This window comes from Corylus avellana, chromosome 4 (assembly GCF_965113065.1).
Source record: "Corylus avellana chromosome 4, dhCorAvel1.hap1.2, whole genome shotgun sequence".
In the NCBI taxonomy this organism is placed as follows: Eukaryota; Viridiplantae; Streptophyta; class Magnoliopsida; order Fagales; family Betulaceae; genus Corylus; species Corylus avellana.
The window spans coordinates 26,139,129-26,164,977 of NC_142493.1; the positions used below are offsets into that span (position 1 = coordinate 26,139,129).

At 33.9% G+C, this 25,849-nt stretch overlaps 1 protein-coding gene across 5 annotated transcripts in view; it reads left to right on the forward strand.

Moving 5' to 3' along the window:
* The first annotated feature begins 2,246 nt into the window (after positions 1-2,246).
* Positions 2,247-25,849, forward strand: part of LOC132178506 (uncharacterized) — an 89,511-nt gene continuing 65,908 nt past the window's right edge. For 2 of the 5 annotated variants that reach the window (XR_009439823.2, XM_088515357.1), the window contains exons 1-17: positions 2,247-2,656; positions 5,757-5,974; positions 6,113-6,218; positions 6,331-6,432; positions 6,665-6,724; positions 6,828-6,906; positions 7,472-7,619; positions 7,972-8,095; positions 8,752-8,932; positions 9,082-9,110; positions 9,214-9,362; positions 9,656-9,758; positions 9,895-9,990; positions 10,085-10,140; positions 10,244-10,367; positions 11,052-11,114; positions 11,222-11,281. Coding sequence is in view for 3 of the 5 variants with exons in the window: in XM_088515357.1 (XP_088371483.1) it covers positions 2,474-2,656; positions 5,757-5,974; positions 6,113-6,218; positions 6,331-6,432; positions 6,665-6,724; positions 6,828-6,906; positions 7,472-7,619; positions 7,972-8,095; positions 8,752-8,932; positions 9,082-9,110; positions 9,214-9,362; positions 9,656-9,758; positions 9,895-9,990; positions 10,085-10,140; positions 10,244-10,367; positions 11,052-11,114; positions 11,222-11,281 (1,881 nt within the window). In the remaining 2 variants the exon portion in view is untranslated. Of the gene's footprint in view, positions 2,657-5,756; positions 5,975-6,112; positions 6,219-6,330; positions 6,433-6,664; positions 6,725-6,827; positions 6,907-7,471; positions 7,620-7,971; positions 8,096-8,751; positions 8,933-9,081; positions 9,111-9,213; positions 9,363-9,655; positions 9,759-9,894; positions 9,991-10,084; positions 10,141-10,243; positions 10,368-11,051; positions 11,115-11,221; positions 11,282-11,372; positions 11,535-11,738; positions 11,813-11,891; positions 11,986-12,125; positions 12,282-12,360; positions 12,442-12,812; positions 12,919-14,244; positions 14,460-25,849 lie in introns of those variants that run through there. The other 3 variants (XM_088515356.1, XR_015911867.1, XM_059590936.2) reach the window with 3 other exon arrangements.

Here is a 25,849-nt window from a genome sequence, read left to right on the forward strand (position 1 = left end):
ATTAGTGTAAAAAAAATTAATATCCTAGTGGGGTTGGGTTAAACTATATATATGTAATTCAGTTGGACTTGAGAAAGCACCTACAGCTCTCGGCCCTTCCTGCACGGCTACCGGTGCATAAGTGCTACTATGCCTAAATAAATAGTCCCAGCTGGTCTCTCCGACCTCCCATATTTAATTAGAAAAAGAAAAAAAGGGGGGGGGGGGGGGGGGAGAGCATTTCAATTGGTTATTAAATATAATTGGATAGTATAATTAAGTTTGTCGTCCGCTGTGGACCTTCAGTTCCTTTCCCTAAATGAATTAATAAATTTGCTCGAATACATGCAGATTTTACAGCGTACGTAGACGACCAACCAATCATCTTGATTAATGCATGAGCTTGCTTTCATAGGTTTCCATGGCACAACCCACAAGTTCATCGTTGCCATATATAGCTGACCTGCCAACAGAGGGCGGCGCGAGCCATTAATTGTTACAGCAAATCTTTTTTAATTTGGAGGTTGTTGGCCGCGTTGCAGACGCCGGGGCCGGGGGGGCCGCTAGCCATTAATAATTGTTACTGGAAATTTGTTTAATTTTTTGGAGGTTGTCTTGACTCTTGTTGTAGGCGACTAGCTGTTGGTCCCATGGAAGCATCAAGTATGCATTAACTGTATGTTGTTTTATCAAAAAAATAATAAAAAACTGTATGTTGTTGATTTCTATTTCGATGCCTCTAAATATGAATCAAAGATACTTTTAGGATGCGACCAAAAGGAAAGATATGTAAGGATAAAACTGAACTTCCTTTGGAATTGCGTGACTCACCTACTACTATTAATTAAAATGTCATTTTAAAGGCACCATCTTTCAATTTTTTTTTTTTGTAATGTCAAACTATTTTGTCCAAATTCAATGCTTCTTACTTAAGAAAGTGAAATTCTCAAAATACCATGCATTTCGAAGAAAAAAAAAATTTTGGTCCAATTTTCAATTTTGGGCTTATTTTGCATATATATATTAAAAAAATGGTTTTTAAAAACCCACTAACCGATAACTACTTAGCCATTTTTACTAACCGCTTTTAAAAAGGGTTAACGGTTAGTACGGTTAATAAAAACCGCATGAGCACCCCCTAAATTTTAGGGATTTGGTAGTTACAAAAGAGATTCTCAAGTTGAATTTGGTAGGTTACAAATTTGTGACCCGTGGTCCAAAATTCACTATAAATACGATCATTTAGTCATATGAAAAGATACATACAAGCATGTAGTTTCTTTTGTCTCCAACAAATTTCTCTTGTGCAATTTTTCACAAGGGTGTTTATTGTTATTCTATAAAGTGCTATTATAGTCTCCAAGAGATAGCTCAATCGACTGGAGACCACACCGTATGAAGCGGAAGTTACTAGTTCGAATCCCCCTTTCCCTCTTGTGTGGACATGTCAAAAAAAAAGAAAAAAAGAAAGTGCTATTATAGAGCAACATTTTGAGCTTTATTGTATCCTTAAAAAACTATTTTGTCAAATCCCTTAGCAATAAAAAATTAATGGGACAAAATACGTTCTAAAGATATTGTCATTATATATTTCCACCACCATTGTGTCTACAAAACCCACATGAAAAAATAGCATTTTTCTAATGGAAAGAGACATATTACTCTAGTATCTATCGTATCATTTTTAGCCTATAAAAATTGTAGGTAGCAAGACGTCACATGCTCTATCAGTGGGTGGAGCTACAACAACTACAAATAAGGCCTTTGATTCCTTGCCATTTTAAACTTTTATAGTTAAAAAATAATCTTTTTATTTGACGATAGCGTTTCTCATATACATTTCTATCCAGAAGCAAACACGCCATGGACTTATACACCATATCTTAACAGAAACGATAACGTGTGGCCTTAGATAAAATCACATTTCAATAAACCTTATTTTTTTTTTTTTTGGTTCCGCAAACCTTATTTAGGTTATCAAGTAAGTTGACTGCTCTTGAGGAGAATAAGTAGAGAGGGCATTCTCTTTCTTTTATTTCTTTCTATTTAATTCTCAGTCTCTTTGTATCCCACACTTGTGCTGCATTATCTCCATTCACTGCAATATCTCCATTTACCCCCGGTTGTTTGTTGAGGAAATCTTGCCGCTTATTCGTTTTTCTTTTCATTTTTATTTTTATTTTTTTAAAAAAATTTCATTTCTTGGTGTTTGGTTCTTGGAGGACTTGCAATTTGAAGTGTTGAGGTAAGTTTGAAGTCTCTCTCTCTCTCTCTGGTTTGAACTCTCTGTCTTATTATCCAAATTATTAAAAGAAAATCTTTGTTGTCTAAGAGATTGTTTGAGTGACATATTACTTCCATTTCGTGTGATAAGTTTTATTTTTCATTTCCCCTGTTGGGTAAGAGATTTTACTGTGAATATTCATACGTCTTTTGTTGGGTTTGATTTTTGTGTGGAATTTGAGTCAATGCAGAGAAAGATAAGGTGCGGACAATGTCGAAGATGAGAGTGGCAGTCATTGGTTCTGGGATTAGCGGGCTGGTCTCGGCGTATGTTCTGGCAAAAGCTGGGGTGGATGTGGTGCTGTACGAGAAGGAAGACTACTTGGGCGGCCATGCCAGGACCGTCAACTTTGACGGCGTTGATCTAGACCTTGGTTTCATGGTGTTCAATCGTGTAAGTTGCCCCTTCTTCCAACCATGATGGTAGTTCAGTAAACTAAAAAATATTTTACATTGATTTCATAAGCTTCCATTCCATTCGAAGCCCACATTTACAATAAAAATAGCAATTTTGTGTTTTTTAATTTATATAAAGGGTTTGCAAGTTGTGGCAACCAATGTCAATGAATGAAGCAGAGTGTTGTCTTTTTCCCATTGGACCAACTTGCTAAGAATATCTCTTTCCGTGGTTGGTTGAAATTTTTTAAGTAGAAACATCATGTGGACCAGAATTAAGGAGATTGTCTTCAATAGATAACGTGAGTGGCGGTGGGATGAACCTGGCCGGGGCCAGAGGCATGGGTTGTTTCTCAGACCCCATGCAACCTTTTTGTTTCCCGGAAGGTATACCGTACCGAAACGTGTGATGGGCCCGAAAGAAGAACGAAAAAGCTATGACCTGTAAAAGCTTAGTACGGATAAACTCTGTCCATGACAATAGAAATTAAAATAAATTAGAAAAAAGAAAAGCTGAGGTTATGAAGTTTTCAGTTTCACCCACTTGGTGTAGTTTTTCAATGCATAATATTACTGATGAGGTTGATAACAGGGGAGGGTGTGTAATATTATTTCAATTTTATCAATATGTGTAATATTAGCAGTTATTTAGTGTTAATAAATTTGTGGTGGATATTTCCGAAGAAAGAATAGCATCTTTGTGTTGCTGAGAGAGAGGACATATTTTGAGTGTAAAGCATATTAATTTGATAATTTTATTTTGTGAATTTGATAATTTTAACCTTTTCGTAACACACAGAATTACAGAAAATCTGTACTAGGAGTAGGAGTGTTTTGTAAGAGCTAGCACAGGGTAGTTGGTAATAGCACTTGAGTTTGGTAAAGTTCATGTATAAATTTTGGATTTGACTTGGAATTTTCTTATTGTTTGTGTTAAGAAAGAACCTATTTTAGCAATTGAAGCATGTTGCTAAAATCTGGAAGTTGGATTAAAGTAACTGGTCTGACAGTACGAGAATGAAAATTTTGTTGTTGTTAAATAAGCCATATGTGTACAAATTCAAACAAATATTAACTTTTGGCAGCTAGATAGTGGAAAGAGATATTAAAAGACTAAACGTGTTGCCAAAATCATGGACTAATATCATGCTTAAGAGTTTATAAACCATAGTTGTTCAAATTATTGATGTGGTTTATGGCTAATGAGGGATCGAGTTGATTTTTGTTAGGTTTTGTGTTGGTAGATTCGGTGTCAAAACTAGTATGGTTGTAAGTCATATTTAGGGCGATAAGTTGGTTATGAAATTAGAATCAAAATTGTATTGAAATTCTCAAGTCCAGAGGCTGCCGGTTTAAGTCTGATTGATAGATGATCTAACGCGGCCCACGCGGGTGCATTGAATTCAAAGAACAGAGTTCCAAAGAGGTGCAGTTGATAGGTGATCGATAGCCACTTGAATGAGGACTTAAAGAAGATCAAAAGTTGAACTCCCGACAGGATTGGTTACAAGGTGGTCGATACATGTTTGAACACAATGTTTTCATTAGCTTTTTTAAAGGAGCCACAAAGAGCCTTAGTTGCTATCTGGTTGATACATGTTTAAACGGAGATGTTTCACAATGAGCCATAGAGACATCCGGTCGATGCCTGGTCATAATAAGTTCGAACGAAGCATTCATTGAAGCAGATCCGAGACACTCGGTCGAACTCCGGTGGCAGTTTGTTCGAACGTTGCCGCTTAGAAAATTGTGAAATCCTATCATGCATCCAAATGCGTTATTAAGCCGTTCGAAGTTGAGGTCTGAGACAATGTATTTTGTAAACCAACTTCTATCAAAACCTTAGGTTTTCTCTAGGCCTATATAAGGACTTTTATGCACGATTTCATAGAGTAGAGAGCCTATTGTTTTGTGTGCTAAGAGAGAACTTAGTTCTTTGTGCTTTCAAGTTCATCTCTCTTAGAGTTTCGTTAAACCTCACTTAAACTCTCAAAAAACTTCTGTCACCGGAGTTCTAGGATTGTAAGAGGATGCTCGATAGAAGAATTGCCCAAAGGTTTTGGAGCTATTGCGGTAGAAGCAAATGAGTCGTTTGCTTGGTACAAATGATGTATCTGTTACAAATGTTTTGTATATGTGTCCTACTCGTAATTGAATTCTTTTATAGTGGATGATTTTTCTGGGTTTGGTTGCTCCGGAGTGGTTTGACCTTTGATGGGTTCTTTAAAGGGTTTCCACTTCGTCACCAAATACTTGTGTTTATTGATTTACAACTTTTATTATATTTGATGATTGTTTGCGTGGTGATTAAATTTTTAAATTTGTGGTATTGGCTTGAAAACACATATTCACCCTCCTCTAGGTGTTGTTTCGGGTCATTTGGGATTTTTCAGTTTTCATGCATACAATTCATAATTGTAAAAGAAGACACAGTTTGTCTAGTTTCTAAGTAGATTACACAATTGTGCGGTCCAAAACACTTCAATTGTGTCAAGTAGGAAAACAGGTATATGATGATTTCTTGTGAAGAGCATTATGGAACATCAACATCCATGCAAAGCAAGTCTTTGTGTTTTTCTCTATTGGGAAGAACAGTACAGAAGAAGTTGTACTTGCTTTGTGAAATTAACATGCCCTACAAAATGAACTATGAAAGAATTGTGTGGCATAAGATTTTTTGTTTACTAAAGTCAATTAGAACCTGTATGCAATAACTAAAACTTTCTGTTAATTTTGCCAAAGCACCTAACTTTGTAGCATTGAGGTGTTTGCAATTCCTTATAACGTTAAAAGGTTGCATTTACTGCCTATGTTCCTATGGCTTTCCCACCTCATCTCGGTTTATAAATAAGAGTGCTCTTGCAGGCCTCTTTGTGCTGTATATTTGGTTGACTCTTCTTCCTCCCCTTAAATGGTAACAATTCCATCACTTGTTTAATGAGAGAAGTAGCCATTTCTCCCAGAAGACAATTTTATTTCTTTCTTAAATTCTCCCCCCCCCCCCCCCCCCTCCCCCTTTTCTTCCGCCAAAAAGACAATAAAATTTTCCATTATGCTGGATTTGTTCTGTGTTGAGGCAATATTGGGAAATTGAGCAGGTTACATATCCAAATATGATGGAGTTCTTTGAGAGTCTTGGAGTTGACATGGAAGCATCAGATATGTCATTTTCAGTGAGCTTAGACAAAGGCCAAGGTTATGAATGGGGGAGCCGAAATGGTTTGTCGAGTTTATTTGCACAGAAGATGAATGTGTTAAATCCGTCATTTTTGCAAATGCTTAGGGAAATCATAAAGTTCAAGCATGATGTCCTAAGGCAAGCCATTCTCTTTCAGACTTGAGACATGATTTTTTCTTGTTGAAGAAGAAAAATATATGACAGCACTTTCAAGAATGTCTTGAGAGAAAGAAATGGAGATAGGGATAAAGCTGATTCTTTATATATTTATTGCAGTTATCTTGATGTGCTTGAGAACAACCCGGACATTGATCGCAATGAGACCTTGGGACAGTTCATTGAGTCACGGGGTTACTCTGAATTGTTTAAGAAAGCTTATCTTGTGAGACTCCTATTCCACTGTACTCTGTTACATCCTTATTAAGCCTTTTCAGTTAAATCTATAGATCATCATTTGTTACTTAAATGTCAATGAAAATGTTGCATTTTTATAGGTACCAGTATGTGGCTCAATTTGGTCCTGCCCTTCAGAAGGAGTTATGAGCTTTTCAGCTTTCTCTGTTCTTTCATTTTGCCGAAATCATCATCTACTTCAGGTATAAATTCTTTTTCCAGGAAAATTTGCAAGTTTGAGTATGGATGTGTGTGTGTGTGTGTATGTATGTATTGTATAAACTAGAGGTATATGTGTTGTCTCTGTTTTTCTTTTTCTTTTTTTGCATAAATTAGTGGTTGGTAGGGTTATTTTCTGCATTTCTTGTCCAATGTATCAGCTACTGGAGTGCTCCATGTTAATTTTGGTTGTTTCTTGGTTTATGCTCTGTGCAGCTCCTTGGCCGCCCACAGTGGCTTACTGTCAGATGGCGTTCACATTGTTATGTGAAGAAGGTGCTGATTTGTGGTCTTTGGAAGAAATGGAATTGCTTAGTATATGACAGATGTGGACTAATGTTGTTTGAAATTGATTTTTGGTGTTTTAATAAAAATTCAGGTCAGAGAAGTTCTGGAGAGCGAAGGTTGTCAAATTAGAACTCAAACTGAAGTACATTCAGTTTCAACAAATGATGAGGGTGAGCAGTTATTTTCATATCGTCACTAACTTCTTTTTCACTTTTATTACATTTGTACTTCAAATGATCATGGAGTAAATGTTTTACTAATAATTGGTGACAACTTTTTGTATTCACATTCATTTGGTTAAGATTTCTTTATATATTTAGTCATTCATCTCAACGGGGAAAGAAACTCAGTAGAAGCTTAAATATGAAAACACATGGAAAATTGATTGAAACTTGATACAATTCAAAACATTGAATAAATTTAGGAGGTCCTAAGGGAAGCATATTCCAAAGTTGTTTCTGCATACCTCATAGAGATTGCAAGCTCAAATCAAATGTGACCAATACATCAGCTGGAATTAACATATCTCCGGACTAGGGTTGGTAGTCAGTTCCCTTCAGACTAGAGTAAAATCCAGAATCATTGGATATGACTCATATGAGTTAAAAGATTTTGGCTTCAGTCGAGAGGTATAGAAAGAAAATAGCTTAAATAATTTGTTTCCATGAACTACATATTTTCTCTATTGGAATCATGGTCCTTTTCTAATAACGAACTTTAGAGGACAATTCACAGGTTGCATTGTAATGGATGGAGATGGTTCTGAAGAAATGTACAATGGTTGTATATTGGCTGTCCACGCCCCTGATTCTTTGAGAATATTAGGAGACCAAGCAACATTTGATGAAATGAGAATACTTGGTGCTTTTCAATATGTCTATAGGTACATTCACTCATCTCTCTAATCACCTTGTACCCACATGGCTATGTCTCAAAAATGAAAACCCTTTTATCTCACTATGAATTGTTCTAATTTTTAAATTAATTATGGGCATGTAGGATGTATATTACCGTGTCCACTTGTGCTCTGTCTTAAAGGATCTTATTGGAATTAAGCAATTCTTCTTTTAAGTTTTCATTTATTCGTTTTTTTCTTTTTGGTTCCTTCTTTTCTGTTTTTGTTTTTTTGTTTTTCTCTTTGGAAGATGGTGATTTCACTTTTCCAGCGTTTAAGATTTTCAACTGTAGAGAACCAAGTTAAAATGCAGAATCATTCTTTCACTTTCCATTGGCAGTGATATTTTCCTTCATCGTGACAAAAATTTAATGCCAAAAAATCAAGCAGCATGGAGTGCATGGAATTTTCTTGGAAGTACAGACAGTAAAGTATGTTTGACATACTGGCTCAATGTGCTTCAGGTTAGTAACAACTTTCATTTGTGAAAAATTGTTAGTGTCAATTTCTGCATGTTGATCCTACTGGGGTTGGATTTCTGCTTCACTTGCGCTTGAGCACATTAGAAATGCATAGAGCTGCAACTTATTTCCTTGTGGGTCATAATAATGGGTTAAGGCAGTTTGGGATTCTCCACAATAAGAAAATGATAATGAAAATTTCATTGCACGGCAAAGTCAAGAATGGAATACAAAAGAGAGATGACTTCTTAAAAAACTCTTTTTCTAGAAATTAGATGACCTAGAGCTTACAATTGTTGAGACTCAATCATTAAGAACCCCCAATGGCAAGTGCTACTTTCTATTTTATGTACACATTGGTATAAGAATCCACTGTCATCAGGGGATAATATTACTTTTTTCCACATTAAAACAGAACTCCTCAGTCGGATGGGATATCCAAATTCATGGTAGGCTGGCAAATAAGAAGATATACTTTCAGAGAGAGTGAAAGGAAAGCCAATATATTACAATAAGCGTATTACTTTATCACTGCAAGTAATAAGCCAAAGAAATGAAACTTCTACAGCATTGCCAAATTGGGCTGTCTCCAAAAGAATATGTTTCTCAGTTGAAGTTTAATGCTCTAATTATATACCCTGGAATATTTGAGCTTGCAGAATATTGGTGAAACAAGACTACCTTTTCTTGTGACGCTCAACCCAGATCATACACCAAAACATTTCTTACTCAAGTGGTCAACTGCTCATCCAGTCCCATCCGTTGCTGCATCAAAAGCTTCGCTTGAGCTTGATCATATCCAAGGGAAGAGAGGAATTTGGTTTTGTGGGGCATACCAGGGTGAGTTTTCATGATATAGAAAAAAGACACATATATAGGCTCTGAAGTAACATATATTGCTTAAGAGTTGACCTTTTTCATATGTTTTAGAAATTTGGTTTAGCTTCACTCTTTTCCGATCATCTGAGTAATTGTGCTACATTTTTCAGGTTATGGCTTCCATGAGGATGGATTAAAGGTAGTGGCTATTGTTGATAATTACATTTTTCTACCGTCTATACTTTTCTTTCATGAATTATATAGTTGTCAGAATGCATCTTACAAGGTATTCTTCTTGGCAGGCTGGCATGGCTGCTGCACATAGTATGCTCGGAAAAAGTTGTGCTCTTTTGAGCGACCCGAAACACATGGTACCTTCTTTCATAGAAACTGGAGCGCGCCTTTTTGTCACTAGATTCCTTGGATGTTATATATCTGCCGGAAGTTTAATGTGAGTTTACTACTCATAACGATAATTAGAGATCCTTTTAAGATTGTTCTGGCAGTTGTTTCCTCCTTGCAGTGATATAGAGGCCTTCTTCTAGGCTTGTAAGATTCTTCTATGTGTACGCCGAATATCATTCAATGTTAAATAGCATGTACCCTCTGTGATCTGGGTTCCAGATTTCTGTCTCCTGGTCTTAGCACTCATCCGTCTCCACAACATATTGTTCTGTTATTTTTTATGCAAAATAAAATTTAAATTTCATGGAGATTTGATCCACTGCATTGTGGTAATTGCAGTCTACTTGAGGACGGCGGCACGGTATTTACCTTTGAAGGAACCAAGAAAAAATGTCATCTGAAAACTGTTTTGAGAGTTCATAGTCCCCAGTTTTACTGGAAGGTATGTGCTCCCAATTTATATTGATATTTTTCATAACAATCACATGCCAAATTGTGTGATACAAAATACAAAATGATTTTGTTATATTGCAGAATATTCTCACCACCACTGACAAGCACTATATTGCTTTGATCAGATAATGACACAGGCTGATTTAGGCCTTGCAGATGCATATATAAATGGAGATTTTTCTTTTGTTGATAAAAAAGAAGGTCTTTTAAATTTTTTTATGGTAAGATCAATTAATCTGAGTCTGCTCCATTTCTCCGAAAGCGAATATGAGGTATTTAATTACTCAGATATTGCCTTGCTCATTTATTTCACAGATTCTTATTGCCAGCAGAGATGCAAGTTCGTCTATCTCAAAATTGAATAAGAAAAGGTAGATTGTGACTGGTAGACTGACTGGAATCATGGATTCTGAAATTACTCATACTAATCTCCTCAATTGCATTACATTAAGCATTAATCTTTGTTGTCTTTAGGGGCTGGTGGACGCCATTGTTATTTACGGCTGGTATAACATCAGCAAAATATTTTTTTCAGCATGTTTCAAGGAAAAATACTCTTACACAAGCTCGCAGGAACGTCTCTCGTCATTATGACCTGGTATAAGATTATGACCTGTAAATTTCATATCTTGATGTCTTTCAATAAGTCTAGAAGTACTGCTGATAGCCTTAGTAAATATAACTGTGTGAACATGTGTTTTTGGATCAACTTACCCATATGATGTGTTGTGAACATGTGTTTTTTGCATGATTAGTTTTGAAGTATGTAAAATCTATATATGCACAGATATATGCTTTCATGAAAGCATGGGTGAGAAGGCAGTTTGGTTCAACTTGGAATATTAGAAAATAAGGGAGGATTCACAAAAGAAAGAAAAGAGAAATATAGCTTGAGTTAGCCAGGAATTATCTTAAAAAGTTCTTCAATGGTGGTCTTTCGGCTTTATTATTTCAAGCTTTTCCTGCATTGTAAAAAGTTCATATAGGTTATTGGGAGCAAGTATTTTTAGAAACTTTTATCAATTTTAGTTCACAGGAAGATGTAAATTAGGGTTTTCTCTTTATCATTTAACATTTATAACATCAATCGTGCAAGAGATTCTATTCTCTTTAGTTTCCCTTATGGTAAGTAGCCTGCCTACCCCATGAATTTGTAAAAGGTGATTGTGTTAAATGAGTTAAAATGTGTTCAGTTTGAGTTTGGATGTTTTCTTTTTCGCTGGATTTTAGTTTCCTCGTGTAACAGGCAGAAGCTTATGAGTTCTCTTTGTTATGTTGCTAGAGTAATGACCTTTTTGCTCTGTTCTTGGATGAAACAATGACATACTCCTGTGCTGTATTCAAGGTCAGGATCAAAGCCATTCGATGATTTATGATCAAGCAAGCATAAATTTCTTCCATGTATTCCATTTCTTTAACTTATATTTATTTATGTGTTAAAACATTTCATAGAAGGAAGATGAAGACTTAAAGGTTGCACAACTGAGAAAGATCTCTCTTCTGATTGAAAAGGTAAGACTCGTTCAATTGGAGTCATCAAAATTTGAAATGTTCTTGGTGTAATGTAAGAGTTGTCCAATTCATTTCTCTTCAATTAATTCAGGCAAGAATTGATAAAAATCATGAAGTTCTTGAGATTGGGTGTGGTTGGGGAAGCTTAGCTATTGAAGTTGTCAAACGAACTGGATGCAAGTACACTGGCATCACTCTGTCTGAGGAGCAATTGAAATTTGCGGAAATGAATGTGAAAGAAGCTGGCCTTCAGGTATTGACATGTTGAAATTAGAGAATGAGAGTTTGACATGTTTTAAGCCATATGTTTTCTATTATGCAGGGTTCCAGAGAATGAGAGTTTGACTCTCTGGTTCTTCTCTTGTCATGAGAATATCTGATTGAATCTGGCATCTCTTATCATACACTTTTCTTCACTAGTCACTTTGAATTTAATTTTAATCAACTCTATTACCAGGACCGCATTAAATTTCTTCTTTGCGACTACCGCCAATTGCCTAATACCCGTAAATATGACAGAATCATATCTTGGTAAGTTCCTTCAACACTGAATTCATATCTGACATAACTTCCTCAGCAAAGAACATGATCTTGGATAGCATTTTTTCAGTGAGATGCTAGAAGCTGTTGGCCATGAATTCATGGAAGCATTTTTTGCTTGCTGTGAATCGATATTAGCAGAAGATGGGCTTCTTGTTCTGCAGGTAATGATAGGATGGAAACAAAAGAGCTTGTGTCGTCTCTCATTCCCCTGTTTGATTATATTTTCATGATTACAAAATGCCTTGTTGGTCTCTATATCTCTTTTACGGGTTTAATTTAAATACATTGCTAACCATTATAGGTGGTTGATCTTGTTTTAGTTCATATCAATACCAGATGAACGTTATGATGAGTACAGGCAAAGTTCAGATTTCATAAAGGAATATATATTTCCTGGTGGATGCCTTCCTTCATTAAGTAGAGTAACATCAGCCATGGCTGCTGCATCCAGACTCTGGTACAATTTTATTTTGTAGAGTTATTTTTTGTTTAATATTTATTTCTCTGCATAATTAACAGAAATTTGGTAACTGCAGTGTGGAGGACCTAGAGAACATAGGGATTCATTACTACCAAACACTCAGATACTGGAGAAAGAATTTTCTTGAGAAGCAGAGGTAAGTGGTCTAAACTCTGTAGAAAAAGAAATTGTTCTAGCATCTGAAGTCCTTGTAGTTTTGAGTTTTTGGACCTTGCTATTCATGTCCGACCAAAAGAAAAGAGTTTTTGGAACATATATTTTCACATTTTAACTTCCATTACTAGGAAGATCACATGTTTGCTGCATTGGAGTGGCTAAAAATGATGAAAGGGATAAGATTGTCATTGGACTCCGGTTTAAGTGTAGCAAGTTGGCATATTTATTTTATTTCATGTTGTTCTTTAAGCCATTATGCTGGAAATCTATTATTATTTTCAATGATATTACATGAAGACTATAAACAAGTTTTTTATTTTGATATTGTGGCATTAATTTTTGTGTTTTCAGCAAAATCCTCACTCTCGGGTTTAGTGAAAAATTCATTCGGACATGGGAATATTACTTTGATTATTGTGCGGCTGGTTTTAAGACGCATACACTTGGAAATTATCAGGTATACTTAATGAACAACTGATATTTGGCCATGTCCCTTGTTAAATACTTTAGAAAGTATATATTGAATATTCTGTTAAGAACATCAGCTTGTGTGAAATTCTAAGAACCACTATGGGTTTGTTTCCATGGGAGATGAAATCATACTTCATAATTCAAATTTTGATTTTGCTCGGTGAAACTAGATGCAGTATATATGAAAGGAATAAGCAAAATATTCCCAGATATAAGAGTATTGTTTTGCTTCAGATCATGGAGATAACAAAGAGAATGGTATGTTCTGCATAGTGTTTATAACAAAGAGAAGGGTATATTTTACATAGTGTTTATAACAATGAGTGTTCATAGAAATCTTGATTAGAAACAATTTAATGTAAAATGTTGATTTTTGGTTCTTGAAATTTGGATTAGATTCGTTTTTTTTGTCCTTCATATTGAAAAAGTTTTTATTTTGTCCTTGGAAATTTAAATATAGCAATGTCATCCTGCCATCCATCATCCATGAATTAAAGTGTACATGTAACTCATAAATTGAGGTCTCATGTGTGCAATCGCTCTAATTTGGGCCGTTCATTTAAAATGAAAGGCCCTAAATTTATAACATCATGATCAGTGCAGATTAAAAATAAAACCCTTTTCTTCTAGCCGCCGACTCTTATCTCCACCATGACCACCGTAGCTCCATTGTTATTGCTAGAGAGATAGAGCTTTTGGTGGTGGTGATGGTGATTGTGGTAGACTAATAATGGTGATATGGCGGTCTACAATGGTCATGGTACAAAAGAGAGAGGGAAAAGCTTTCGGTGGTGGTGGTATAATGGCAGTGTGGTGATGACCGTTGTGCTGATGCTGGAACTACAGTGGTCGTGGTGGAGGTAGGGTTCGACGTTGAAAAGAGAGAGTTTCAGTTTTTAATCTGCATTGATAAAGTGATAGATTTTGGGTTTTAGATTAGAGTTATTGCAAGGGATCTCAATCCGTAACTCATAAAGGGTTTTAATGAGACACAATTATAACCTCATTTACATGCATGGCAGATAAATAGGAGGATGACATTGCTTTGTTTAAAAAAATTCAGGGAGGAAATTAGGAACTTTATATATTTCAAAGACAAACCAAATTTGGGCCAAATTTCAGGTTCTAAAATTCATTTCAGCCTAATTAAATAATGATAATGCTTGCAATTGGTAATCATATTCTCTTACAATCCCATATCTCCTTCACTGAACGAAGCTGTTTGAGACTTCTCTCACTTGTCATAATAGTTTATTTATTGCTTACTGTTTGGAGCTGCACTCTGAAATATTGTGGTTTTCCATTTATGTAGGTTGTATTATCACGTCCTGGCAATGCTGCTGCGTTTGGTAATCCATATCAAACTTTGCCTTCAGCATGTTGATTATGTTCTCAAAGGAGAGACAATCTTCATATTCCTGCCTGGACAAACTATGGTCGATTCTTTCTTTTTTGGTGGTCATTATATTGCTTTTCATTTGTTGTGCGTACGAGGGCAGACCAGAAAAGAATTGCATTCTTTGCTGATTCAGAATCGTAACTTGATCATGGATCCAATAATTCTTATGGTCTGAGCTTTAACTCAAAGATTCCGTTGCTTATTCCACTACACAAAACCTTTGTGTTAGGAATGCTTTGGAATGGGGTTATTTTAACAAAAACGACTCTACCAATGGTCATTTTAATAGTAAAACGAGCCCTCTCAGAAAAAGGAGTCATTTGAACAGTAAATTCATACAATCATTATCTACCTATGAAACCGACTCATGAGTTTATGATCTTAAAAAATAAAATATTAGTCATGTATAAAAGTTGTACAATTGATGAAAGTGTCCTGGCCGGTCAGTTCTTTCGGGTTAAGGTTAATTTGTTTGCACGTTTTTCAGAGTAAAGAATCTTATGGCTCTAGTGAAGTCGGCATCATTTTGTATATCCGCCAAATAAATGTAAGATCCTCTAGGAATAAATAGTTGATTATCTCCAAATTTGATAATACATATAACCAACTTCAGCTTGTTTTGGGTTTACCACGTGGTTTAATGGATGTTAAATTGGGTGTATTTAAAAGAAATGATAGAATTCATTCTTTTTCAACCATCTTTTAGCTATCCTCTTATAGTGAATGGATGAATCCATTATTGAATTTGTGTGAAATTTATATGAGTCTACAATTTTAATGGTTGATCTATTGAATTCGTAAAAACGATGATCTGGTTAGTGTGTGTGTTTTTTGTAATCTTTTTTTGGAATCCCATTAAAATATTTTGAAAAGCTACACATGAAATGGACAATCTATCCTTTTGGGGCTTTCTAAAAATGATTCAACATCTCTTATGACTTGAGAGTGAAATAAGATATAAAAAGTAAGTAGGTGAAATAAATGAGAGGATAAAAGGATGAGTGGCTGGCTGCATAAGCATTAGAAAAAAGAGAGTTTGGTTGGAACTTTCTCTAATTTTTTAGTTTATAAAATAGTCATCTAGTCTGTATAGGAACTTTCTCTAATTTAATTTAGTTTATAAAAACAAGGTGCTCCTTCACCATGCGCAGCATCCAAGCTTACGAGGAGGAGTGGTGATGGGGTTGTGTTTTTTCCCCTTATTTTCCAGCAATGAACACCAAAAGTTTGCTAACGTGCACAAGGTATTTGGTGCCAGCAATGTCAGCAAAATGTTACAGGTTCCTATTATTTCATACCATAAACTTTGTTTCAAGATACCATATATAAATATATAAATAAAAGCCGAAACCCTTAACAGAAGTACCTTAAAATTGCAACATGTGGTGTGAACCTATTTTTTTTAAAGGCTAAACCGGTTTTTCAAGAGTGAATCGCATTAATTAGCGTCATTAATTGCGTTAAGTATATTTCAAGAGTTTTCCATGTATAAATTATTCAATAAATTAAGTATTATTAATATCCGAATCAAATAAGGAAACAAATAATATAAATTAAATTATTATGTATTAATACATTTAGTCAATTTAATATGTATATTAATATGTTTAGGATTCTAAAAAAAAAAAAAAAAAAAACAGTAAGCCTTTAAGTCCAAAAATGATTTTTTGAGTTAGGGTGCCTTTGGGAGTGCGTTTTTAAAAAAATAATCTGCGATTTTAAACCAAATCGCAACTTTAGGATGTTTGGGATTGCGATTTTAAAAACGTAAATTTTAAAATCGCAAAAAAATCTGCGATTTCCATAAGCTGATTAGAGGGTGCGAATTTAAAACAAAATCACGATTTCTATTAAAAAGATATTTGACGCAATAGTTACCTTTTTTAGAACGGGAATAAAAAAAATACCAAGAATACCCACCTAAAATATATTAAAACCCTTCTTTTCTCTTTTTTTTTTCTTCATCCTCTCTAGAGCTGGGTATCGGTCAGTTAAGACCGGTTAATGGACTTATCGGTCGGTTAACCGATAAGCTATCGGTTAATCAAATCTTAACCGATTACCGACCGATAAGAAGTCTTAACCGAAAATTATCGGTCAAATCGGTAATCGGTTAACCGGTCGGTTAATCGGTCGGTTAAACCGGTTTGGGTTTTGTGGGCTTTTTATTGGGCTTTTTTACTGATTGCTAATTGGGCCAAAAATTAATTTGAGAATTGCTAGATTGAGTTTTGTGGGCTTTTTATTAGGCTTTTTTTTTTTTTTTTTTTTTTTTTTTTCTTTTAGTTTATATTAATATAATAAACTCTTTCTCTTATTGGGAGCATCATCTGAGATTGCTCCATGAGCAGAAATGCAGAATCGATTTTACTGTTCTAGCTTCTGGAAGCCCATTTCGTTTCAATGAACAAAATATGTCAACCAAAAAATCAAGCTTTATCTTATTCAAAATGGCAAAATTGAAATTCTTCATTGGAAGGAAATTCGACGTCGTTTTGGTTTTAACTTTTAATAATAAATATAAAATTTTAAAAAATTAAAAATTAAAATAACTTATCGGTCATATCGGTCATATCGGTTAACCGATAAAAAAAATTTAACCGACCGATTACCGACCGATAAGCTTATCGGTATAAAATTTTTAACCGATTATCAACCGATAACTATCGGTTACGGTTAATATCGGTTCGGTTAAAGTCGGTAATCGGTTAATCTGCCCACCCCTAATCCTCTCTGTCTTGTTCATCCTCATTGGTAATTTGGTCATGAAACCGCAATTATATGCTAATGTTATCAAAACACTCAATTGATAAAAAAAAGTAATTTTTAGTATGTATTACCAAACGCCTATGCGATTTTAAAAAGTAACGATTTTAAAAACGCAATTTTTAAAATCGCACTTATTGAAATCGCACTCCCAAACGGGCCCTTAAAAATATGACTTAGGGCTCGTTGGTTTTTTTTTTTTTTTTTTTTTTTTTTTGACATGTGCGCATAAGAGGGGGAAGGGAGATTCAAATTAGAGATCTCCGTTTTATAATGCGTATTCCCTAGCCGATTGAGTTACCACTTGGAGACGACTCATGACTCGTTTGGTTTGCGAAATAGACCCCTACAATGGAATGACTATTCCTATAGAATAGTCATTCTTTTATTTGGCAAGGGTCTATTATTCCAAGGAATAGTTATTCCCGTGGAAATCATTAATCCCTTACACACAAGAATAGCTATTCCTCAGATCTCTTGTATATCTTAGAGAGAGAGGCTCTAACCTCTCTCTAGAAATTTAAAAAAACCTACGTTTTTTTTTCTTCCATCTCCCTGGTGAGAGTAGCCGCCTCCGTAGTGAGGTTTTTCCGGGGAGGAGATATGGAGTTTTTCTCCATTCTCCTCCCTCTTCTCTGTTTTTATTTCCTGCTTTTGGTGTTTTCTTCTGTTGTTTTTGTTGTTGTGCAGTCCGACCAGACCAGGAGCTCCGGCCTCCTTCGATCAGCCTCTGTTCTGTCGCCGTCCGTTCACCGCTGTGTAGCGCCGCCCGCCTCCTCAAAACTGATTGGGTTTTTAGATCTAGTTTTGAGAAAAACTAGATCTAGCCTCTTCGGTCAGTTTTCCACCAACACGCGTCATCTCACCTTGTTTCTCGGCCTCTCAACTTCCCAACGCCACCTCCTCCGGCCAGATCCGACCACCACGCGTCGGCGCGTGGATCTCACGCGCCGGCGCGTCAGCGCCACGCGCCTGCCAGTGCTTGCCATTCTCCGTTCCCCGGCCGTTGTTACTGTTTTCTGGTCTTTTTGTTGTTGTTTTCCTATTGTTTTTATTTATTGTCGTTTTTTGTTGTTTTTGTGTTTTGTGGGTTATTGTCTCCTAGTTTTTTATTGGTTTAGTTCTTTAGTGGAGACTTCTGTAACTGAATTTGTGGTGGTTCCTCTCTTTACAACAGTCCTTGTTACGGACTTTAGCAGTGCTTTTATCACTTCAACTTCCTTCTGGCGGTTGTTGCTGGTTACAAGTGGGGGTTCAGATAGGTTCGCCTTAATCTGTGCCCCTTTTGCATCTGAAACCGCCTTGTGCGGCCCCTTGAGAGGACCGGGGCACTTGTTTGTCCCATTTCCTACGCTTTGTATTTATTTTCACACTGCTTTAGTTTGTTTTGGGTCTATTGTTGGGGAGCCCACCCCTTTTTCGTTTTTAGGATCGTCCTCTCTTTCTTCCTTTTGGATCAGGAGTGGAAAATGATCCTTTCATGTAACCCTTTCCTTAATCAATTAGAAAAAAAAAAAGAATAGCTATTCCTAAAAAAAAAAAATGAGAGAAATAGCTATTCCTGAGGGAAATGACTAAAGTTTTTCAAAAAATCCTTATTTTTTTATTTATATATATATATATATATATATATATATATATATATATATATATAAAACCTCGTGCATGGCACCCAGTTCATGGGGTGGCAGACCACCCACAAGGTTTTCTCTTTTATTTTGTTTTGTTTTGTTTTGCTTTGTTTTTTTTTTTTTTTTTTGAAAAAATTAGAAATTATATGGGCTTTTTAGTAATTTTGGTTCAATTCCAATTATGAAATATGCAGGGCCGGCTCAATATATTTGGGGGCCTTAGGCAAAATTTTAAAGTTGGACCTTATTTTAATAATATTATTATATTTTAATAATATTATTATTATTTTCATTCTCATTGTTGTTTCATGACTTTTAAGTTTAACTTTTAACTAGTTGCCCAAAAAAATTGATGTGGCATATTTGTTTTATTTTGGTTAATTGGTCTTATTTTACAATAGGCTTATTATATTGGAGCCTTATTTTAGAGGCCTTAAATTTTTATGGGAAAAAATTTTGGGCATTATTTTTTTAAAAAAATTAGGCCTTAAGTTAAAATAATTTTAGGCCTTATTAAAATTTTTTTTGGGCTTTATTAAAAAAAATTTGGGCCTTACTAACTAGGGGCCCTAGGCAACCGCTTCAGTGACCTATCCATTGAGCCGGCCCTGGAAATATGTCTGCTACAAACTAAAGAATTGGAATAACTATTCAATTCCAAACTCTTCTATTCTCAGCAATACTTATTCATTTTCCTATTGGAATGCATATTATGCAAACCAAACGAGGCCGTAAATTACTAAAGTTGCCGGCTGTGACTTCAAGGGAACTTAATTATTGAGATGAAGAAAGTGAAGAAAAATGTGGGATCTTAGATCTAGGAATTTAACTGAGTGATGGTTTTCTTTTTCTTTTTTCTTTTTTATTTTTTGTCTATTTCGGTATAAGAGATGGTCAAATTTGCTTTGAAATTTGTATGATCACATATGAATTTTAAAGATTTAATGATAAATTAGCATAAAAATAAACAAGAAATAAGTGAAAAATAAATGTATAACACTTCTTGGAATGGAACATGATAGATGCCAATATTACATACGTCAAGACGACATGATTCCATACAATTTTTTTTTAAAAAAAATATATATATATATAAATTTTAAGATATCTTCAAAGAAAGTGGCATGAAAAATGCAATCCATAAAAGTGACATTTTAAAATCTACAATATATATCCTGATCGGGGAGGGAGACAAATAATTAGCGTGGTAGACCTTCTTGTATTTTCATTGAAATACTTATGATTAGGGGTGGGCAAAACCCGCAAAACCCGACCCAACCGTCCCGCCTGAATTTTCTCATAAAAAAACGGATTCGTGTTTTATATATATAGTTATTCTAGCAGGTCGGGTCGGGTTGTGCATATAAGTTTTTTAATTTATCGGATACTCGCCCCGACCCGCCCCACAATTTTATCCTCACCATAACTAAACCCTAATACCCATCATATTCTCCTGCACCGCTTCCTCTTTTTTTCCTTCTTTTTTTCTTTCTCTTTCTGCTGCGCACTTCCTTTCGAGTAAAAGAGACCAAAATTGAATCTAAGGTTAAATTCACTTTACCCCCTGAAGTTTCAGGAGTTTTTAAATTCGAACCTCAATGTTTAAAAATTGGCAATGTACCCACCTAATGTTTCAAAAAATTTCAATTCATATCTTCTGTTACTAATTTCCGTCAAATTAGTAAGTACTAATTACGTAATGCTTACTCAATGGTTTTTTTTGTTTTTTTTTTTTTTCCGTCTAATTAGACTGAAATTAGTAACGGATGGTTTGAATTGAAAATTTTTGAAACATTAGGGGGGGTACATTGCCAATTTTTAAACATTAGGGTTTGAATTGAAAAACTCTTGAAACTTTAGGGAGGTAAAATGAATTTTTCCCTTGAATCTAATTAGGGTTGGAACAAACCACAAACAAGCTTTTACTTAATAATTCTTTCTTGAAAATAAACAATAGCTACAATCCCATATTTATACCCTAAATGATTTTTGGAGTTAAAATAAGACTTAGAGTGCATTTGGTTTGCGGAATAGACCTCCGGAATAGAATGACTATTCTTATGGAATTGTCATTCATTTGTTTGGTAATAATCTATTTCTAAGAATAGTTATTCCCATGGAAATTATTAATCTCTAACACACATGAATAACTATTCCTCTTAAAAAAAATGAGAGGAAAAGCTATTCCTGATGGAAATGGTTAAGTTTCTCAAAAAAAAAAAAAAACACATTTTTTTATTTTTTATTTTCTCTCCAACATTTTTTTTTTAATTTTTAAAAAATAAAAAATAAAAGAAGAAAAACCTTGTGGGTGGCGCCCAGTTGATGGGGTGGCCAACCACCCACATGGTTTTTCTTTTTTATTTTGTTTTTTTATTCTTTTATTTTTGGAAAAAAAAAATTATATGAGCTTTTTGAGTAATTTTAGTTCAATTGCAATTATGAAATATGTTTGCTACCAAACTAAAGAATTTGAATAATTATTTTACTCCAACCTCTTCTATTCCAGCAATACTTATTCATTTTCCTATTGGAAGGCAAATTCTGCAAATCCAACGAGGCCTTAAATTACTAGAGTTGCCGGTCGTGACTTCGAGGAGACTTAATTATTGAGACAAAGAAATGGAAGAAAAATATGGGATCTTAGATCTAGGAACTTAAGTGAGAGATGGTTTTCTTATTTATTTATTTATTTTTTTGTCTATTTCGGTATAAGAGATGGTCAGCTTTGCTATGAAATTTGTAATATCACATATGAATTTTAAATATTTAATTAGAACAAAAATAAACAAGAAATAAGTGAAACATAAATGTATAAAACTTCTTGGAATGGAACATGATAGATGCCAATATCACATACGTCAAGAGGACATGATTCCATACAATATTTTTTTTTAAAAAAAAAATATATATAAATTTTAAAATTACTTCAAAGAAAGTTGCATGAAAAATGCTACCAATAAAAAATGTGACATTTTAAAATCTACAATATATATCGTGATCGAGGAGGGAGACAAATAATTAGCATGCTAGACCTTCTTGTATTGTCATTGGAGTTATGATTAGTGGTGGGCAAAACCCGTAAAACTCGACCCACCCGTCCCGCTCGAATTTTCTATAAAAAAGCAGATTCGTGTTATATATTAAGATATTTGGCCAGGTCGGGTCGGGTTGTGAATGTAAGTTTTCTAATTTACCGGATACTCGCCCCGACATGCCTAGCAATTTTATCCTAACCCTAACTAAACCCAAATACCCATCATATTCTCCTGCACCACTTCATTCTTTTCCTTCTCTTTTCTTTCTCTTTTTGTTGTGTGCTTCCGTTTGAGTAGGAGATACCACAATTGAATCCAATTATGGTTGGAAACAAACCACAAACAAGCGTTTGCTTAATAATTTTTTCTTAAAAATAAACTTTAGCTACTATCCCATGTTTATACCCTAAATGATTTTTGGAGTTAAAATAAGATTCATGGCTCATTTGATTTGTGGAATAGACCACTGGAATGGAATGGCTATTCATATGAAATAGTTATTTTTTTGTTTGGTAAGGATCTATTCCTAGGAATATTATTCTCGTGGAAATCATTAATCCATAACACACAGGAATAACTATTCTTCTAAAAAAATGAGAGAAAATAGTTATTCCTGAGGGAAATGACCAAGTTTTTCAAAAAACCATTTTTTTTTTTTTTTTTTTTTAATTTTCTTTCCAACTAAAAAAAAAAAAAAAAAAAACTTGTGTGGGGCGCCCAGTTCAAGTGGTGGCCGACCACCTACAAGGTTTTTCTTTTTTACTTTGTTTGTTTGTTTTTTTTTTTTTTTTTTTTTTTTTTTTGAAAAAATTATAAATTATATGTGCTTTTTAGTAATTTTGGTTCAATTCTAATTATGAAATATGTTTGCTACAAACTAAAGAATTAGAATAATTATTCCATTTCAAACTCTTCTATTCCCAGCAGTACTTATTCCTTTTCCTATTGGAATGCATATTCCGCAAACCAAATGAGGCATTAAATTACTAGAATTGCTGGCCGTGACTTCGAGGCCACTTAATTATTAAGACGAAGAAAGGGAAGAAAAATATGGGATCTTAGACCTAGGAATTTAAGTGAGAGATGATTTTCATATATTTTTTTTTTTCTACTTCGGTATAAGAGATAGTCAAATTAGCTATGAAATTTGTAAGATAACATACCGTTTTTAAAGATTTAGTGATAAATTAGCACAAAAATAAACAAGAAATAAGTGAAAAATAAATATGTAACACTTCTTGGAATGGAACATGATAGATGCCAATATCACATACGTCAAGAGGACATGATTTCATACAATTTTTTTTTTTTAAATATATAAATTTTAAAATTGCTTCAAAGAAAGTGGCATGAAAAATGCTATCAATAGTTAAAATCTACAATATATATCTTGATCGGGGAGGGAGACAAAAATAATTAGTGTGGTAGACCTTCTTGCATTGTCATTGAAGTTATGAATAGGGGTGGGCAAAACCCGCAAAACCCGCCCTACCCATCCCGCCCGAATTTTCTCATAAAAAAGCGGATTCGTGTTATATATTAAGATATTTGGGTAGGTCGGGTCGGGTTGTGAATATAAATTTTCTAATTTACCGGATACTCGCCCTGACATGCCCCGTAATTTTATCCTAACCCTAACTAAAGCCTAATACCCATCATATTCTCCTGCACCGCTTCCTTCTTTTCCATCTTTTTTTCTCTCTTTCCGTTGTGCGCTTCCTTTCGAGTATGAGAGACCACAATTGAATCCAATTAGGGTTGGAAACAAACTACAAACAAGATTTTACTTAATAATTCTTTCTTAAAAATAAACTATAGCTCTTATCCCATATTTATACCCTAAATGATTTTTAGAGTAAAAATAAGAGTTGGGGCTCATTTGGATTGCGGAATAGATCATTGGAATGGAATGGTTATTCCTATAAAATAGTCATTCTTTTGTTTGGTAAGAGTCTCTTCCAAAGAATAGTTATTCCCGTGAAAATCATTAATTCTTAACACATAGGAATAGCTATTCCTTTCATTTTTTTAGAGGAATAGCTATTCCTGAGGGAAATGACTAAGTTTTTCAAAAAAATCATTTTTTTTTTAATTTAATTTTTTTTTTAAAATTCTCTCCAACTTAAAAAAAAAAAAAAACCTTGTGTGTGGTGCCCAGTTCATGGAGTGGCCGACCACCCACAAGGTTTTTCTTTTTAATTTTGTTGTTTTTTTTTTTTAAAAAAAAAATGTTTTGGAAAAATTAGAAATTATTTGTGCTTTTTAGTAATTTTGGTTCAATTCCAATTATGAAATAAGTTTGCTACAAACTAAATAATTGGAATAATTATTCCATTCCAACCTCTTGTATTCCCGGCAATACTTATTCATTTTCCTATTGGAATGCGTATTCCGCAAACCAAACGAGGCTTTAAATTACTAGAGTTGCCGACCGTGACTTCGATGCGACTTAATTATTGAGACGAAGAAAGGGAAGAAAAATATGGGATCTTAGATCTAAGAATGTAAGTGAGAGATGGTTTTCTTATTTTTATTTTTTATTTTTTGTCTATTTCGGTATAAGAGATGGTCAAATTTGCTATGAAATTTGTAAGATCACATATGAATTATAAAGATTTAATTAGCACAAAAATAAACAAGAAATAAGTGAAAAAAATAAATGTATAACACTTCTTGAAATGGAACATGATAGATGCCAAAATCACATACGTCAAGTGGACATGATTCCATACATTTTTTTTTTTAAAAAAAATATATAAATTTTAAAATTACATCAAAGAAAGTGGCATGAAAAATGCTACCAATAAAAAATGTGACATTTTAAAATCTACAATATATATCGTGATCGGGAAGGAGACAAATAATTAGCGTGCTAGACCTTCTTGTATTGTCATTGGAGTATGATTAGGGGTGGGCAAAACCCACAAAACCCGAAAACAAGCTTTTGTTTAATAATTCTTTCTTGAAAATAAACTACAGCTACTATCCCATTTTATACCCTAAATGATTTTTGGAGTTAAAATAAGACTTGGGGCTCATTTGGTTTGCGGGATATACCCCTGAAATAGAATGGTTATTCCTATGGAATAATCTTTTTTTGTTTGGTAAAGGTTTATTCCTAAAAATATTTATTTCTGTGGAAATAATTAATCCCTTACACATAGGAATAACTATTTCTCTAAAAAAAGAGGGAAATCGCTATTCCTAAGGGAAAAATAATGATTCTATTCAGCTCTAATCAAATTCTAAATTTACATTATAGGATTGACAAAATAAATTGTAACTTACATTTATCTATTTTAAACAATAATTAAATTTTGTTGAATTATTTATTTATTTCATTAGTTCTATTCATTAATATTTTTAATCAAATTTTGTTCAACTTTAATTTTTTTAATAAAAAATTAAAAGACAAAAAAAAAAAAAAAATTGACCCCTTTGAGTCAAAATCGTGGCTCCTCAACTAATTTGGGGTGTATTACATGCAAGACAAAGGTTAATCCTACAAACTGATCTTTTTGGTGTGACCGTTGTCAAATGGAACCTAAATTCATAGTACCAAGGTAAAACAACAAAAGTTATTTAGTGCATACACACACATACATATATGTATGCATATATAAAAATTAATTTTACTAAAAACAAATTGAAGTATCAAATACAAGTCATTCAACAACATTCACCATCTTTGACAAAGATGCTGAAAAACTTATTGGAAAGAAGGAACTTGCAAATATTCAAGTTGAGGTAAGAAATCAGAATTTATTTGTATTACTATTATAAAATAAAGTAAAAACTTCAATAATAACACAAAATATCACATTCTAACCTCTTTTAACATTATGTTATTTTATATTTATATAGAACTTGACAGATACTATCATACCAAAAGAAATTGAAGCAATCGTTTCGAGAGAATATATCGTCCAGTTGAAACTCAATAAATATAATTTGAAAAAAGAATGAGAAAATAATACTATTTCAAAAGTATTTGAACCGCTGGCTGCAAAATAAGCTTACATCCAAAATATAAGAATTCATTATATATTTTGTTTTTAAAAAGCTATACAATATTTACCAACA